The sequence below is a fragment of the Chanos chanos genome, chromosome 3 (genome assembly GCF_902362185.1).
Source record: "Chanos chanos chromosome 3, fChaCha1.1, whole genome shotgun sequence".
In the NCBI taxonomy this organism is placed as follows: Eukaryota; Metazoa; Chordata; class Actinopteri; order Gonorynchiformes; family Chanidae; genus Chanos; species Chanos chanos.
Window position 1 is genome coordinate 37,365,001 of NC_044497.1, and position 18,834 is coordinate 37,383,834.

The window sequence follows — 18,834 nt, forward strand, 5'->3', positions numbered from 1 at the left end:
GTATAACCAGGAAAAAAGTTAAACTTAAAATTATATGCCTTCCCACCCCTGCGAGTGCCATGACTATTAAACTGATGACCTTGTTAGCCAATTAGAGGAAGATTTTATAGTCACATGCCTTTATCTGAGCCCAAGAGTCATCTCAAGAAGTTTAAACGTCGAACCTGGAACTTCATCCAAAAAATTCCATTAAAAGCACAAAAGAGTCCAATGTGTGAGAGTCACCCTCATGTTGAAACAGTGAAACAAACATATAAAAAAAATAAAAGATTGTGATGAATTACCCTATTCAGGGTAAAAGATGACTACTCAAAACTCTTGCATAAGCCTTGTGTGTGAGATAATGTCTGTGAACTGACACTAGTGCTTACAGGAGCCTCCGTTAGCTCCGTTAGTTTTCTCTTTCACTTGTGCACTGGATGTAAGTCACTCTGCATAAGAGCATCTGCTAAATAAGGAAACAAATGAAAATGTTTCTGTTTATCCTCAAAGGTTGCAAATGAATATCTGTCTCTAGTCTATGTGAATTTGGCATCAAAGAAAAGGGACAAGAAAAAATTTGTTCCAGTTAGTGAGTTCCACAGAGTGAAGCTTCGCCCTGTCTATTCTCATTTCTTAATTGTTTAAAAAAATCATTCAGACTTGTTTTGAGCTTAATCTTTTATATAATGCAGAGGAATAATGCTTTTAATTTCCTGAGCCGACCTCATTGTTTGGATCACAGAGTTTTTCTGTTCAGTCACCACCCTGTACTCAACCCAACAACAACAATAAAACCCTCATAACCCACCCTAGTCTTACCACAGGCTTAACTCCACACAAACACACGTATTTAAACACACACTTCTAGTTAGACACACACTGCATGTGCCCAAGCACATGTGCAGGCCACCACATGAATCCACAAGCACATACAAACGTATGAATGCACACTCTCGAACACACACACACACACACACACACGCACACTCTTTCTCCGACCTGGCAGCTGAGCTGGCCTGTGCAGATGGTAGGGTCTATGCTGTCATCTTGGGTTTCTATGTGAGTAATATGGCCTGTGAATGGGATCACCCTATTGCTGAGGCTTCGTGATGCTAGTCATAAAACTTGGCCATTCCATACACATCCTGCCCTCATGTTCCAGTTCACACATTCTTTAGAGAGGAAGTCAAGAGCCACACCTCAGAAACCAGGATTTAAACTTACGGTGTTCTGACAGTACAGTGTTTTTACAACTTCTATAAGCCTCATTGAGACTGAAAATAAGATTTATATTAAATGATAAAATATCATTATGTTATAATGTATCAGCAATACAGTTATTAGACAGCCTAAGCACAAAAAAACACCTGTGTCAAATGTTAGAATGCTATACACAGGTATCATTAGGTATGACAACTTTCCAGTGTCACATTCATAATGCATTTTGCATGAATTATTTACATGAATATGTGACATTTCAAAGCTAGACCAATGAGGTTTGAAATACAGTGTTATTACACACACCTGTTTCAAAATCTGTAACTTTCTAAGGCGTTAACTCAGACCAGTCAGTAATAAAGATCAACACATTTGGTTTCTCGCAACTTTCAGACGTGGACAGTCATGTGTATGTCTGTAATATTTCTCACATGGCAAATATGTTTTTAGTGGTGTGGTGCTCCAGTAATGGCAGGTGTAAAACAGTGTGTTTCCTGTCTGAGGACCACCGGGACTCCAGTATACACTCAGCCCTTTAAAGTCAGTGGCTCTCCCACACTCTGCTCTGACTAATGCCTTTCATGAGCCACTTACACCAATACAAGCTGCCGTCATATTTCTGGCACTTGAAAAAATTTCACACAACTTTTTAATAGTGTTTTTCATGTTTTATAGGGATCCCCCCCCCCATATTCCAGCTCACTGAAGTCACTGATTCATAACAAATTTTACTTGTGGAAAACAAGAAAAAAAAAGCTATTATGTTGTCGGAGTCACGTCTGGGATCTGGGCATCATACTATTAACATGCCACACACTCAGATCAACTATATAGCGACTAGTACAGCAAACAATAAGGGTTTCTTTGGATTTCTTCTCCTTATTCAATCTGGTGTAGAATTCTCTGTGCAGTCATAAGTCCCTACCGTGACATGACCCTGTGCCGGTTGAGGAGTAGCGTGTGCAGTTTTGCAGATGGTCCAGCGATCTTTTAGTTCCTGAATTGTGATGACAGGGAAGGTAAAATGGCTGGCTGACCCTCTCAGAACATGGCCAGTTGTGATCTTTGTGATGCCCAACCCAGCTGGTAGTAACCATGAGATTTAAACATATTACCTCAGTAACAGGGCATAGTGTAATTTACCTCTACCCCAATAAGAATATTTTTGAGAGGAAACACTAGTATTTGGTAGATGTTTACTGAGATACAGCACTTTCTGCGACTCCACTGGTGAATGAATGTTTACATTATGGACAGAGCATTGAATAGACAGAAATCTCAAAGCAGTGACTTGGTTCTCAGTTATAAACTTTACTAGCTGTTGGTTTAAGCATGAACATGTTTGATATTGCATCCGTTCTTTTGGCTTGAATGATCAAAGAGACTCTGGAGGCAGTACAGGACACTGAGGTCTTTGAGGAGACTCTTATCTATGGTTCATTATGATAATCATATAGAAAATGAAAGCCAGCTCTTCATCTCTTTGATTTAAGTCACTTTAATGAGAGGGGTAGTTTTGGAAACTAAAGCTCTATGATTTACATGTGTATATTTCAACAGCTGAAGTTTCATAAAGTCTGGTTTGTTTACAAAGACACTAAAAATGGCTCTGCATTACAAAGGATTGCATGAGCACCACCACTGAAATGAAAAAAAAAAAAAAGCTTAACATAGATTCTTATTGATATTGTGAAGCAGCCAAACTAATTTTAAAGAAAAACTACTTAATACATTGCACATGATTTCATGAGTAGTCTATAGACTAAAGGGTTGTTCTACAAGTGTGTTTCAAATTAAAGGATGACATTTATCCCAGTTTAAGAAAAGTTCCAACTGAATCGCAAAAACGTCAAAAATCAGATCGGCAGTCATTTACATCATCTGATGATACATAAGGTTCTGATAAACTAAACTACTCGGTGTCAACAGCTGGACTTCAGTAATAACATATTCTTGGTAGAGCTCTGACATTTAATATGACTTATAATTTGGGAAAGGTTTCATGGACATGATTAGCAAACATCCTTGAAATAGTAAGGACAGCCATTTTAAAAGGCTATGTCTGTCAATATGCATGTAAACCACACAACAAAAACAACTAAAACTGATTTCTTTTTCATTACTCGTCACTGTTTATCAGTAAATATACATCAATAACAAAATGTCTTTTATATGACAGAAATTTATTTTGATTTTGATGGAACAGTGTCTGTGGTTTGTTTTCATTGGGAGGGGAAACACCCTCTGTCAGATTTAAGAGCAGGTAAAGAAAAAACACACTTACAGAGTCTCCAAACTATGCAGTCCTTCAAAGCAGTTCTGCCCCAGCGTACGGATCAGGTTATTGTGAAGATGCCTGAAGATGAAACATTTATTATAATCATAGCAAACATCAAAATGCTCCTTAGAAACATCTGCTCATCAGACCCCATGACTCTGTAAAAACACACACTCTGATACTAAATGAAACATAGAATCAATCCATGTTTTCATTTCTTTAATTTGTAAAAGATAATTGGAATGGATTTCTCCCCAATGTGAAGTGATGATAATGATGTAGATCTACTCATCACAGGGCTAATGAATGAAGCTGAGACAGTTGTGAAACCTGACACTGCATCGTTTCATGCTTCAAATTGCAAGGAATCATAAAGCAACACAACACACCTGGAGGGGGACATGACTCATAGTAAGAGTTGACCTTGTATCCTTTATTTTACACACCAGTGTCACATCACACCACACCGCAACACACCAGTCAGAATACCACACGACACCATGCAACACCATGCCGTACCGCATTGTCAGAGTGGTTTTTGGGACCTTAATCTGTAATCTATCTGTGCTCTCAAGAAAAAGACCAAAATGACTTAAAACATGCTAAATATATGACCATTCTATAGCCTATCTCTTCCTCACAGGTGCACATCAAAGTGAACTGAGGCTTACAAAAAAGAGACGTCCAAGGCATAAAGACAATAATTTAACAGGAAGAAAGTAAATGAAAGCTGTGTTTTTTATACATACAGCACAACCAAGTTGGAGAGGTTGCGGAAGGCGTAGTCAGGGATGTGTGTGATGCGATTGAGGGCAAGGGTCATGGCCTGGAGGGAACCCAGGTTATTCAGAGCTGCAACTGGGATGTCTGTCAGGACATTGTCATCCAACCACAGGTGGCGCAGTGATCGCATGCCCAAAAATGCCCGTTCTGGTACATCACTGATGAGGTTGGCATCCAACCGTCTGAATGAGGAAAGAGTAAGGGTGACACTTCAAAACATAATCACTGCCAGGTAGAAGTATTATTCAGTCACTGTGTGAGCGCACGTGTGTGTGTGTTTGCAAACAGTATAATCTCTTCATCAAACCTGTTTGACTGTCTCACAAACTTCCACCAGTAAAATCCTTCACTTCATCATTATACACTTTGCTCCCTCTGGCTTCTGTCACCTCTGTCATCTCTCTGTCACTCTCTCTCTGTGTCCATCTTTGCAAAAAAAAAAAACTCACTCTGCGGATGACCAAAACCCAGAAAAACAAAGAGAGGAGGCAGTGCAGAGGCAGTGTGTGCTCCTCCCAAAGGCCTTGTTGTGGGCTACTAATGATACATCTGGGCTTTGTTGATTTGGTAATTAAACCAATTAAACATTATTTGATACTCCGTTTCTCTTTGTCTTTGCTGTGTATGGTTTGGCAACGCTGAACATCTTTATTGCCACTCACTCTGATTTATAGCTGCGTTCATTAGTTGTGCTAGCACAGGCATGTTTGCTGCAGAATATGACTGACTAGCACAGGGTGCCAAGGCCTTCATACAGAAATCCACAACAAGGCATACAAAGGTGTCACTCTCAACCTACAACTGAGACTTCCAGTGGAAGTCAAGCGTTGGAAAAAAGGACAGATTAATTACAGGTAACCCTCCTTTGCCCCCCCCACCCCATTCCTAGGGAAAGGATGTAATCAATGCGGGCAGACTCGGCAGAGTCACCAAAAAGTTGATTACACAATGGTCCCCGACCACATCAAAGCCTTGCTCTTTCATCTGGGCTCTGTTCAGTCGTGTAATAAGGCCCCAATCGACTATTTCATGGGGTTTTGAGCTTTCTTGTTCAGTGGGTTGATCTGGTTAAGTTTGAAAACATGCCAAAACGGAGTTTGTGCCATGCTAACTGGAAATTCTCCAAGACCATTTCTCAGACAACATTACCCCCACCCCCCCAAAGGAAAAGAAAACCCTTGTCTCAGATAAAACCTGTGAGGAAGCAAGCAGAACTTCTGGGAATAAAAGAATGGAGACAGCCAGACAGAATGCTTCGACAGCTCTTCAGATGGACTGAAACTCTTTTTTTTTTTTTCTTTCAGGATGGCTGCGAACAGACCTTGACATTTCCACAAACAAGATAAATGTACCTCCTTTGTCAACACATGGAAGCTTTGATCTAATGAATGCACCCCTTCAGGAGTAGATCTGTTCACCCCCCCCCAACATTACGCCGACCTTCCACCCAGCAGTGATGTACGACTACTCCCCGGGCACGTTGGGCTGCCCACAAACTCTTACTCCGCATTCCTCCCTTTGCTGAACCTTCACACTCAGTCATTCATTTCTCTTTGCCCTCTCTTAACCTCTGTGCGCTGCCCCCTCTTCGCTTGTTTGGGGTAATGTATGAGGCACATTATTGAGGTAGGAACTTGAACCCAGACCATGCAATTCATTCTGCCAGCAAAAAATGTTCCAGGGATGTGAGAAGGTAACGCAACCACCAAATACCAGCTTTCCAAATGAAACAAATCTGAGTGATTTTATACGTACTGCATAAAGTGTACATTCACATTTTCACCTTTTTCAAATTTGAACCGCCCTTGTGTTTTGTCTTTTCTGTCTAGTGGGGAAGATCAGTCTGTTATACACTGAGGGCTGTGTGAGGTAAAGCTGATGTAACTGATCTCATGTGTCTCTATATTCTTATTGTACTGTGGGTGCAGTTAACCCATGGTATTCAACTCTGAGACAAAACAAAGGCAAGATTCTGTAGTCTCTATCTCCCTCTCTCTTTTCATTGGCCCCCCCCATGCCCACCACCACCATCCATTGATATATCAGGCGCCAGAAGACCTCACTCTCGGCAAGCCCGCCCCAGTAATTTCCCAATCTTCAGCTTATCATTAGACCTAATTACACGTCTGTGATCACCATACAGCTTTTTTTTGTCCTCTGGTGGGAATGGGTAAATGTTCACAACACCAGGCTGAATCACCGTGTCTTTGTAACCTTGGAATCTAATAGTAAGCGTGACTACTCTGGCCTGATGCCAATGTTCTCCACAACGTTCTGGGAGGGCCAGAAAACCTTCTGGAATCATGCGTGTCTTCCACGTGGAAAAACTCTGTAGGTGGCACAGAAATTAAAAGTCTACGCCATGACTCTAATGAAAACATCCTCACGAAGGTCGAGGAAGTGAGCAAATGGATATTTATGGGGAATTATTCATTGGGGAGACAGGGCTACAGCACCTCAGCAATATACAGTTGGGAGTGGGAACGCTGAAGTCATGTGGAATGCGTGGAGTGCGGTATATGATGCTGGAAACAGGCAAACCAGATAGAATTCCCATAATATTTAGATTTTGACTTCTTCATGGGTAAATGGTTGAGAAAAGAGTATGAGTCTGATTAGGAGAGAAAAAGGCAGGGAGAGAGACAGGAGAGATCCAGATAGGAAACAACGCTCCTTCACAGCTCATTGAACATCTAGATATTCTTTCGGAAGCTACGCTGCCATGTGAGCTTACAGGTTTCAAATGCTCCATTAACTGTACAAGTCCCTTTCTGCCCATTTTAAAATCACATTGAAACAGTCATTCATTATTCAAAAGCTATGATATATTCTCAGAGACCTAATTCACATAATATTTTGACAGATCTGCTGAGGAAAAATATTTTTTTAAGTAGATTGAGAACATATTAAGAATTTGATTCTAGTTCAGTTTCTCAAATTGCAGATTAAAAGGGCCAAAGAACAATGATCATCAAAAATGTTTTGTTTTTTCTCATTAATTTTCCTTAGTAATACACAGCTTTAAACATCTGTTACATCCTGGTATTTAAGTCTGGACTTCCTCTCGTGTGTGTGACCAAGCGTGACCGAGTTTGCCATCTTACACTTGTGTTGCCACAGAACACCTGTTTTACAACTAGCATGTGTGCCATAAATGGGAACCTGATCTTCTCAGCTTAATGAAGACCTTAGTGCTCCTAATAGGCATATAAATAACTTGGCTTTAGTGCCTGGATTCTGCCAGCAGTTAGTTCATGGACAGATTACTGTAATAAGCAAATCTATCCGCAGCACAACTAATTACAGCTCCTATCAGAGTGTTACGTATGTGATCGTGATACCTTGTGATTAATGACTTTCCAATGGAAGAAGGATTCAAAATTTCTCCATTAAAAAAAACAGCCTTGTTTTGTGGAAATGTTTTCCCTCTTCTTGTCTAAAAACTACGTGAAGTTCTCTCCGTGCTTCCGGTGTTTGTTGAGTTCAGAGTGTTCAACCTGACTTGGTTTACACCTGGTATTGACATGTGTTTCGTGATCAGAACTGTACTCAAGTCCAGGAATTTCATAAAGATATGACAGACATGTGTGAATTTTTGTAGAAATGTAGTGTTTGGATCTGTCTACATCTTCGTATCCAAATACAATCAAGAACACATTTTCTTTTGCTAACAGAAAACATGTGACAGAACTTTGGTGCTGGGTTATAATATCTCTGGAGAGAGCAGTTGACTAATCTTCAGAAAATTCTGAAGAGGAATAAGCAGTTAACAGTGAGGTTACCTGAGACTTGGACCATAGGCATTACTCCAACATAAGATTTAACACATAGACATGGACTATAGGCTTGGATGACACAGTAGACTGCTTAACTTAAACATTTACACCTGACAAGACCTAGTGAGCATGAATTTGGAGGCTCACACTCACAAAGACAGAAGATTGGGCAGGTCCCAAGGATCCTCACTGGGTAATCTTTCCAACTGGTTATTCTGGAGCATCCTGTGGAAAAACAGGAAAACAAATTACAGTATTAAAAAGTTTGCTTGCCGATTACATATGAATCATTACACTTCTTAGTGTTTGACAATTGTCTGTTAAGGATCATTATTGAACTATTGGTCCAAATCCCGAGACCTAATTATCCTTGAGGCCACTAACTCTCAGTGTTTATCTGTGTTTGTAAATATGTTGTGTCATACGGTATTTATGTCTGTTTTACAATTAGAGGATAACAACTTATTACAAATCTGTAAGTTTTCATCAAAGAGGCCAAATACAGCTCTTGGGAGTGTTCAACATCCATCTGATCAGGAACAATACATCAACAACGTCTTCAATCCAGAGCCATGAAAAGTTTTATACAACTTCAAAATGAGTTTCCCACTTTTGTCCTAAACTAGCTCTCTAATTCCAGTGACGTTTTGATTGAGAGGTACCACAAACAGGCCTGCAGATGAGGGAACGTGAGCACGGCTGGTTCCCTTTGGGTTTGGGGTCTGCCAGTTTGGTGAGTGGGTATTTACACAGAAAGGTGAAAGCAAATTTAGTTTCCGACATCAATAAATCATGAGATATGACTTCACTCAGTGAGTGGTTTACCTTTCAATGGTGGAAACCAAAGTAAGGGAGGGACACAGGGAGAAAAAGAACGAGAAGAGATGGAAAGACAAAAAGTTTGGGGTGTGTGTGTGTGTTGGAGGGGGTGGGGGGGGCTTCTTGGGTGGGCTGCTGATGTCATTCTTGCAGCACTCACTGAATAAAAGAGGAAAGGCGGTGAATAATACGGCCTTCGACTCTGAACAATGCAAATTATTCCAACGTGACGGCTCATAGGCAGTCATAGACTACAGGCTCTAACTCTACAGCGCGTAGCTTTATCATGTCCATTGGACTGAAACCCCAGACATTTGAGCATGGAGAATAAAGTTACCAGTGTTTCTGAGGAATAAGAGTGTCATTGTAGCCACCGTGGCTTTATCGGGGAATCATGGTGCCACTGTGGCCATTGTGTGATCAGACTTCAGATGGTCTGAAATCCAAAAATGATGTCAAAAGCTGGCTTTGTACTCCTGGAGTCATTAGAAAATCACAGTATTTTGTTCACTTCTCATTTTCTTCACTTATTTATTCACTTGTTTGTTTTTGTTTCTAAGATATACGTACATACACACACATATATATCTATACATATGTGTGTGTGTGTGTGTGTGTGTGTAGACTTCTAAAAATGAGTTTTGTCTCTCAGGTTCTTGAGACGGAGATGTCTGCGAATTATTTCAGTTCAGGATCAAAATACGGTTTAATTGTTTTGGCTTCGAACAGGCTATTTTAACTTTTGGGGTTTGTGTTTCAAAGTTATTGCAGACAACAACTGCTTTGAAACTTAAAGTAATCCCAAAACAAGGTCAGTGAGTGGCTGTAAAGATTCCCTGACAGTGAAGCATTGAAAAGAATGGCAGCGGAAAACAATTAGCATTTTAACCACTCCAAGGTCAGAACAGAGGAATTCAGGACTTTGTGGTTTGCCCCTGAACCCCTAAGGCATCTGGGGTGTTCAATTTCCTGTAATGACATAATATGTTGGGGTCTTTCAGCCAGCCCCCTCTTCCCTCCTTAACCATCAGGAAAAAAACGGATGAACAAGAGTATTTAACTTTTCTGGTCTGCTTTTGTAGTGATCTTTAACTCAAAGGTCAGTTGTAATGTTGTTTATGTAAATGCTTAATGTTCACCATATGAGTGTGATTGTGATGTCAGCGTTTATTTTCTTGACTTCTATTGGGGAACGCTGATCTTCACATTGTCAGTCAGCCAATACACAAGGGGAAGAAAAAAAAAAGAACGACTCCCAGTATTTGTGTGTTAGAGTGTTTGGGGTTGTGTAGGAAAACATCTTCTCTGCAGGGTGGTAAACAGAACTGTGAATGTGGTGCTGAATACTGTTTTGATGGATGACTGACTGGTGTGGATTCTTCAGAACTTGCTGGATCAGATGTCAACACCTTCAGGGTAAGGAACACTAAACCTGATTCATTATCTATGTCAGACCCTGCTGCCCAGTCTCAATGCCCTGGGCCAGTTACATTAAACCAGCAGGTCAAACACACATATACTTTACTGTAAGATCAATATGTGGTCTTGACTTTGAATTATCTAATATATTTCTGACTAATTAAGACTGATAGCAGGTGGTGGCACACACTGATTACGGTCCTGGGGACTATCTTTAAAAAAAAAAAGCAAAGAATTTTTTGCTTTACAGATTCCTGGCTTTCCTACCCAATAAAAGAGCCTGTCACAGTCAGTGAATGGGTGCAAATTGAATCAGGGCTTCTTGTTCTTTCGCTCCTTCACTCTCTCATCCACAGACACAATTTACTCATTCAGACATTGTCACACTCACCCACCCACAGGCTTATTCTCTCATTCAGTCACATACTCGGTTATTCACCAACATACTCATATATGCAGCCATTCACTCTATACTCTCTCACATTACTTACAGAACTTGGAGGTTGTAGAGGTCTTGAAAAACAGCTCCAGGGATGTGTCTCAGGTGATTGCCAGATAGACGCCTGAGAGAAGGAGAAGAGGTTAAAGTTGTGTTGATTGGTGACAGAGATAGACAAGAGGTTAGGGTTCATATTGTGTTTACTGGTGACAGAGATGGTGTTGAGTTTAAAATCAACAGAGATGGGTTTGGGTTTAAAGGGGATATTGGTGAGGTTGGGCTGGGAAAGGGACAGGCATTAGAGTAGGTTTAAAGAGGACAATTATAAGCCTGGGTTAACAGGAGATCTAGATAAGGTTGCGTTCATAAGAGACAAAGATGAGCTTGAGTTCACTGGCAGTGCAGCACACTGATTGTTTTAACAGAGGTGTCTGGCTGATTCAAACAGGTCGGAGTTCCTTTGAACACTCACTAACCTTCAACATCAAAACCTGCTGGGAACAGAATAGTCCCCTGACTCAAATTCTTCCACAGCTGGGTCTGAAACATCTCTCTCTCTCTCTCCCTCCCTTCCTCTCTCTTTCTTCCTATGGTAATAGAGATCTCTGCCTGCCACAAACCATGAATTCAAAACACATCAGCTCACTTTGAAATAGGAGCCTGAATTTCAGTGTATTACATTTTCCTTAATGATCTCTCACTCCTTTTTTGAAGCTGTCATTTCTGAAGACCAGGATAATTACAAAACATGTCACTGCAGAAATACATATAACTGACAGACATCAAGCTATACATGCTTGCTTGATGTTTTTTCTTAAACGCACCAAACTGTGTTGGCTATTTAATTTAAGTTTTTATTTTGCTGCCAAGCTTGATGTTGGACAGCACACCTTTGGAAAGCCTTGTGTTTGGAAGGCATTTAAGGATGGGAACGGCAACCAAATAACAAACAGCTGTCCTTGTTTTAACTAATCAATTTGTTTATCAAACAAATCACCTAATAACGGTCCGTTGCTGTTTGCATGGGTGGCACACCCAAAAATTCATCTCTGGCCTCAAGTCTGGAATGGTAGTCTAAACACACTTTCTGGTCTCTTGAGGGGTAAAGACCACCCAAATGCCACACACTTCACACTCGCCTCTCCTGAGGTCTCTCCATCTCACACGTGGAGGTTGTACTTATTGCTGCCAAATCATTTCTCTTATGTGAAAGAATAGGAAGATTTGTGTATTGCGGTCATTGCTTAGCTATTAAGTCAGACTAGCAAACGTGATGGATGTGTCAAGTGTATCCAAAATAAACCCTTGCTGTCAGAGGGAGGCAGTGAAGCAGTGGTGAGAAGTGCCTTTGGCGTGTCAGACCAGAAAACTGACACATGCTCACACGTCCAATGCTGTGAGCTTAGAGAGATGAAGTCAGTTCCCTTTTCTCTCAATCCTTCCAGACCACTGCCACAGAGTCCATTTCTGTTTGAATAAAGCTGCGCCAAACATTTGTGTTGTGGGAGAAATTCAGAGAGCAGCGGGTGAACAATAATAGAAGTGTGAGATCTGGATACAAGCAGTTCACCCCTTTACAGAAGAGTGACATTTTTAAATGTAGCGTCTCTTCCCATGGATCTCAAATGAGCGTCACCACCAGGGATTTAGGCGGTGGAGTCCTTAAATAGTGTTTTTATAGACAGTTCCAAATGTGCTTATGACTTCTTCGAGCTGTGGATTGTAACTTTGATGTTTTAAAATAAACATGAGAGATGCTTACTTTCTGTCCATTTTAACACTCATAAATGTTATGATTAAATGTGCTAAAATGGAAATGTTCAGTTTTAAATTTGGTCTGATAGGTTTACAGATGGGATTTAGCCCTGGCTCTGTCTATGACTAGTGAGGTCAGAAGGTCTCAACATCAATAAAAATACTCTGTCAACTTGTAACCCACAAAATCGATCAAAGCTTATATATTTTGAAACCAACACTCTGAAATGCTTTGTTTCTCATCCAGTTTCTCTCCCACTGCCCGTGATTCAGTGTGCTGACTTCGGTTGATGGGCTTTAAATGAGGTGAACGAAGGAGGTGAGAATAAGAAAAACATGGTGTAAATGGCAAAGATGAGGAGCGACCCAAGAGTTTTTTCAAACCAAAGCAGATTCAGCTTAATCTGAGCTCCAAGACGGTATCAAAAGCTCATGTTAATGCGATGTACTGATGCCAGTTGCACAATGTATTGCTGCTATTTTGAATGTATTTCAAAGAAGTGAGGCCTTTTTCTGCTCTAGTGTGACTGAACTGTGAAGGCACTTTTACAGGGGGTGTTGGGTTAGGCTATGGCCATTTTGTTTACAGTTTCATAACAGCTGTTTGCCGATACTTGCTGTCTGCACACATTGGGTAATCATCAGAAATGAATGCCTGCTTAATGTAGCTCTTTGTACTTTTTTGGAGGGTGGGGGGGTTATTTTGCTGACTTTTCAAGTTGTGATGATATGTTTATTAGGTGTAGTTTATGTGGCTTGGCTGTTTGGGGGATATTATGTTTGGTGACTGTGGAAATATTGTGAATGGTTTGCGTTTCCTGACAACTGGGAGCTGTGGTGACAGCAGGTGACAGAACTGGGACCCAGCTCATATGTGAACAGCTGGCTAACACTACCATATCCTATTCTACCACTATAGCTGGTTACCATTCATATCTTTACTCTCCCTGCTCAGTCAGCCTGCACTACTTTCCACACATCCCCAATGTTTCTCTCAGCATTAGTTTCCTCTTCTTCCCCACAGTGGCTGGCCAGCATTAGTATTTGCCCCCCTACCACATGGAGGGTGCATGTCTTTGATTAGACGCATCATTGGGAGCTAAAAAACTGTAAAACTTTGATCGTACTACTTTGCAGTGTATCTTAATTTGGTTTTGTTTTCTGAGAGGTAATTAAAGTGATGGCTAAGAGGAATAATGTGAGTGAGTTAAGAGAAATAAATGCCCACTCTTACAGTAAAGTTTATTCTCACTGAGTACAGGGCTTTTCTGCTGCATTACAGAAATCTATACGGTGCAATGAGAAGTTTCCACATAAGCTTGAATCCATATGTATGAGCATTATAAAATGACTAGTTGTAACACATGAATTATTCATTTTTACTTATATAGACAGTTATTGTTTTGTTCACAAGCGTGTGAAGTACATGATGACCGAACAAAATACACAACTGCCTTGAAATACACAGAAAGTCTTTAACAGACTGCCACATAGAGTGCCTCAGGACAGATAAACACATCAGTGAGAAGCATAAGAACGATGTTATCAGTAAAAAAAAACTAACCATTATCAAGACTCCACCAGCTGATTAATCCATATCTTAAAAGTTAGACAAATAAAAGCGCGTGTTTGATCGGTCAGTTATTTGGCTACACTGACGTGACTGCAGTTTCATTGTATATCGATACTATGGCAACATGGGAAAGTCATTGATGTCAAAGTGAAATTGTATCCTGGCCTGGTTTCTAAGAGCTAAGATGGAAAAATATTCCACATCTGAACTGCTTCATTCCAATGTGAAATTTAAGTTCTATCCATTCCCCTTGTAAATGACCTTGCCTCCTAGAATATGAATTTATCATTTGACCTCTGTGGAAAAAGTCAGAACACAGATCCTTCTGAATCTCTCATAAAAAAGTTGGATCAATTTCACGGCATTTTGCTCAGAGCTTTATCGCAGACATCATAACAGGTCCTCTGTGGGTACTTGGATCTTACAGAGATTAAAGAAAAAAAAAGAAAGAAAGAAAGAAAGAAAGAAAGAAAGAAAGAAAGAAAGAAAAAGAAAAAAAGCTCTCTTGATGCATTTGATAGTCTTACCTTTTCCAATGGCAGCACAGAAAACGCAACAGATTTCACAAATCATGGACGAGTCAAGAAAGAGTATCAGTCTCAGATCTTCAAATAAGGGCTAGTACTACCCAGGTCAAAGAGCTGAGCTTGCCTTTTTAAATGCAACTTATGCCTGACTTTTTCCTTTTTCATGAATTTCTCCATTTTGTCTGTGATATTTTCCATTCTTTGCATATTTTTATTTATTATTTTTTTTAGGTCAAACCAAGTCTGATATCTGCTAGTGAGGTTGAGAAAGGTGTGGAGGTTGAGAGAGTTTATGGAAAAGTCTCTGTTGCAATTACAATTCTGGTGTGCCGTGTCAGAGTTCGTCAGAGAGAAAAAACACGCTCTTCGGCTCTGGCTGATTGCGTGTTTTGGCTAAAATCAGCAGCACAGCAGATAGAATCAAAATGAACACGAAGTGAGGGCTGCGCGTGAAAACTTTTTTCAGGAGGGTTTTTTTGGTTCTTTTTTGTTTTGTTTAGTTTTTTTTTTTTGCACTGTCATCTCTCCCTGCTTAGTTCTGTGTAGGCAATGTTATCTTCGATGAGAAGAAAGAGAGATGAAAGGGAGTAAGAAAAGTGGAGTAAAGTGAGTTATCTGTCATAGATGGACAGTGTCAGAGTTTTACGCAAGTTTTTTTATCTGCTGAAGCAGGTATAGCGGTGCCCTCTGTACCCACACAGTTTTCCATCGTGCCTAACCCAACACGTGAAAGGATTTCTAACTGCACAGGGAGTGGCTGACTATACAGAAAACAGGAGGAAAGTTAAAAAATGAACTGTTTCCCAGTCTCAGGCTCTATGCTTTATAAAAATAATTACATTTCACATCATATAGGAAGTACTTTTTCCTGTTTCTGAGGTCAGCTTGGAGAATTATCACGGTTTGGAACCCTAAGTGAGAGATGACTTACTTGGTTTTTTGCTTGAAACATCAGTGTTTGCATAATTCTTTGCAAGTAATCTCTGAGTACTTGCAGCTTTACTCAAGTGCAAAGAACAGTCACCGTGTTGTTAGCACTGGAGATATACTTGGCTGGTACTTTTAAACAACTTATTCATACAGTTTTTCTTTGTATACCAAACATGCAGAAGGAAGGCAAACTGGCAAATTTGGAGACAAATGTTCAACTGTAGACAATGGACCTGAGTATTGAATAGTTTCATGCTGAATACCTCCATTAGAGTGAACTCTAGTTCAGTAGCCTGTGAGTGACTGCTGGGTGCAGTGGGATAAATTATTAGCTCATACAGGGCACAGCAATTTGAGGCTCTCAGAACTCTGAAGAGTTTCTCGTGAAATTTTCTGTAAGAATTCTGTAAGAATTTCCTTTAAAAAAAATCTCTTTGAGGGTGTAGCGCAGTATTTCAGTTTTATATGGTGTTTTTGGATTGTGTGTATGGTTATGTATTTCAGTCCCCTCTGTTTTATGGTGTTTTTAAAAATCTCATCTGTAAAGGACCAACAGTCTCATAAGAGTACCATATATCAATCCATCAATGTATCAGACGAGGCCCAGTACTGCTCAGGTCAATGAACTGAGGATACCATTTTCAGTGCAATTTATGGCTGTCTCTTTTCTTTCTCATTACTTTCACCATGTTTTTTCTATGTGATATATTTGTCTCTTTCTTTGCATATTTTTATAGATTTTTTTTTAGGTCAAACCAGGCCTGATAACTGTAGGTGAAGTTGAGAAAGGTGTGGAGGTTGAGAGAGTTTATGGAAATGATCGAATCTCTCACCTTCCTTATTGTAAATACTCAACTATATCTCAAACTATGCACGTTTGGAGGAACATAATGAACTCAAGTTCATTATGTCCACATTGCTCATATTTTCATTGTAGAGAAATTCAATGCTTCCTTGAACTACAATGTCTGATAGCCCCAGGTTGGGGATTGACTATATATATGCTCAGAGGGTTGGTGTAAATGAGCATTACTTTTGATAAATGCAATGCATGTAGAAAAGACCTGTGTGTATGTACGTGTGTCCTAGCCTTGTTATCAGCATGGGCCTAAAGATTGACTTTAAATCCTCCACCTCCCCAGGCAAGGCCCCCTGCCTCTCTAACTGCAGTATGACTACACACAAACTCCTCTGACAGACAGGCTAATAATAGGTCACTCACGAGAGATATGAGCTCTACCTGAGTGAAGTTTGCAGTTGGACAGATCCAGGCTACGTTCAAAAGCCTTCAGTGAAACTCTAATAACAGGGACTGAAGATGAGAAAAGAAGAGAAGAGAAGAGAAGAGAAGAGAAGAGAAGAGAAGAGAAGAGAAGAGAAGAGAAGAACACTTTTAATTTGATACCACAGAGAGACATTCAGCGTAATCTACATGCACTGCAGAGATACCATATTTCAGGCTAGTCTTATCAGAAACAGTTGCTGTCTAGCGAATCTGAGGAGTGAATTTATCATCTTCTTCAAAGATATTTGCGGATAGCAACCAGCATTTCAGTAGATTTACCAGCACTGATAAGTTTTCAGTATCAGTCCACAAACTTAATGTTGCATGGAAAGTGCACAACAGTGTGTATGACCGGTCTTTGATACTCTGTCTCTTTGTGAAGATGCCAACACATTGTGCCCAGTTCTTAATCCACAAAATCACAGGATCTGAGTTTTGTACATGGGAGGATTTGATTGAAACAGGACTACAGCTAGGAAAAAACTCAAACTGAAAAAATTGAACCAGTGTGTATGTGTGTGTGTGGCACTGGTTCAGCCCTCTGGGACTGATTGGCAACAACAACCCTGAAATCTGCTCCTGGCTCCAGAGTTTGATGTCTGTGAAATTAGAGGAATCTGAGAATGCCCACAGGTGTAGTGACAGTGTTTGGCAATATTCCAGTTTTAAACACTTTTTAACACACTGCTGAAACATGTTACTTTTCCCTTTGCTATGGTGTGTGTGTGTGTGTTTGTGTGTGTGTATGTATGTATGTGTGCGTATGAATGTGTGTGTGTGTGTGAGACAGAGGGATGCTTTTAGTATATAACGTCTCTGATTGATGCATACACAAAGAGAGACACAAGTCTTTCACTCTTCAGAGAATCTGAATTAATCCTAAGCATTCTGGTTTGCAAAAGTACTGTTTCATTCCCCTGCTGCTCTAATGTCTGTCTTACTGTCTGTAAGGACCAACATTCAGTTTTGCTTTGGTCCTAAATGTGTGTTAAAATGACTTTTTATCAAGCTTCTTTCATCCAGATTCAGCGTGAAAATGTGAATGAGTGTTCCTGTTAAACAGAGGCTCCCCTGACACATGTGTGTGGGGCACGGAGCATTAAACACACACACTCACACACGCACACACTATATCACTGATTTGACGAGCATTGGATCGAGTGAGATGTGTTACAAATTACCCCTCTGCGGCCTTGTGGCAATGCGGCAAATGCAGGCAAGCTGCTAATTCACTCCATATGGAAAAAGGTAACAGGCCCTGCAGGCTGTATGTGTGGGTTAGTATGGCACAGCTACGCAGAGAAGGCCACCATCAGCACACTGCGGTAGGTAACACCATCAAACTCACTCACCTGCTCCACTCTCTGAGCAACGCTGAGTTAATTCAGCTTCCAAAGCCCTAAAGAGTAAATTTCAGTTTTCAACAGGGGGAGGAGAGGAATGGGATGGTGCCTGCCTGATAAGCATAGTAAATGGCAGGTTGCCATGGTGATGTCAACTGAGAAACTATATTGGCTTTAGACTATCTAACACAACTATATCTGTTGTCATTTCTGACAAATTTGAACAATTTATAAAATAAACAGACAACAATTTTAGATAGATAGATAGATAGATGGATAGATGGATAGATAGATAGACTTATTTGCTCTTGCAAAAGACTAGAAGCTTGGTATACACTTTAAAAGTCATTGTGAAAAAACCACAGTAAACGTCCTAAGGCTTATTTCCATTCTGGCCCTCATGGGGTAGCTCTGGTTTTGGCCCTGGTCTCTCTGTTCATGCTGGGTGTCATATTCCTCCCTCACACAGAGTTACTTTTCTGAAAATGATTTACACATCGCTAACTGTTCCCTGTTCCCTTACACATCTACTGCAGCTGACATGTAAATACAATTCCGTGTGAAAATACACAATTAAGACATATAAACATACACGAAACAGATGTGGATTCCAAACATCGTTAAGAAGTGATTTGTGTGTTTTGCTGTGGGTCAGTGTTTGTAAATTCGCTGAGGACCTTTGAGGCTATTTATTGTTCAGCTATCTT

General features: G+C 40.3%; 1 protein-coding gene across 1 annotated transcript in view; it reads right to left on the bottom strand.

The window, feature by feature from the left end:
* Positions 1-18,834, bottom strand: part of lgr6 (leucine-rich repeat containing G protein-coupled receptor 6) — a 62,398-nt gene that overhangs the window by 12,991 nt on the left and 30,573 nt on the right. The window contains exons 3-6 of the mRNA XM_030767823.1: positions 10,767-10,838; positions 8,191-8,262; positions 4,228-4,443; positions 3,485-3,556 (exon numbers count right to left, since the gene is read on the bottom strand). Of these exons, the coding sequence (XP_030623683.1) occupies positions 3,485-3,556; positions 4,228-4,443; positions 8,191-8,262; positions 10,767-10,838 (432 nt within the window). The remainder of the gene's footprint in view (positions 1-3,484; positions 3,557-4,227; positions 4,444-8,190; positions 8,263-10,766; positions 10,839-18,834) is intronic.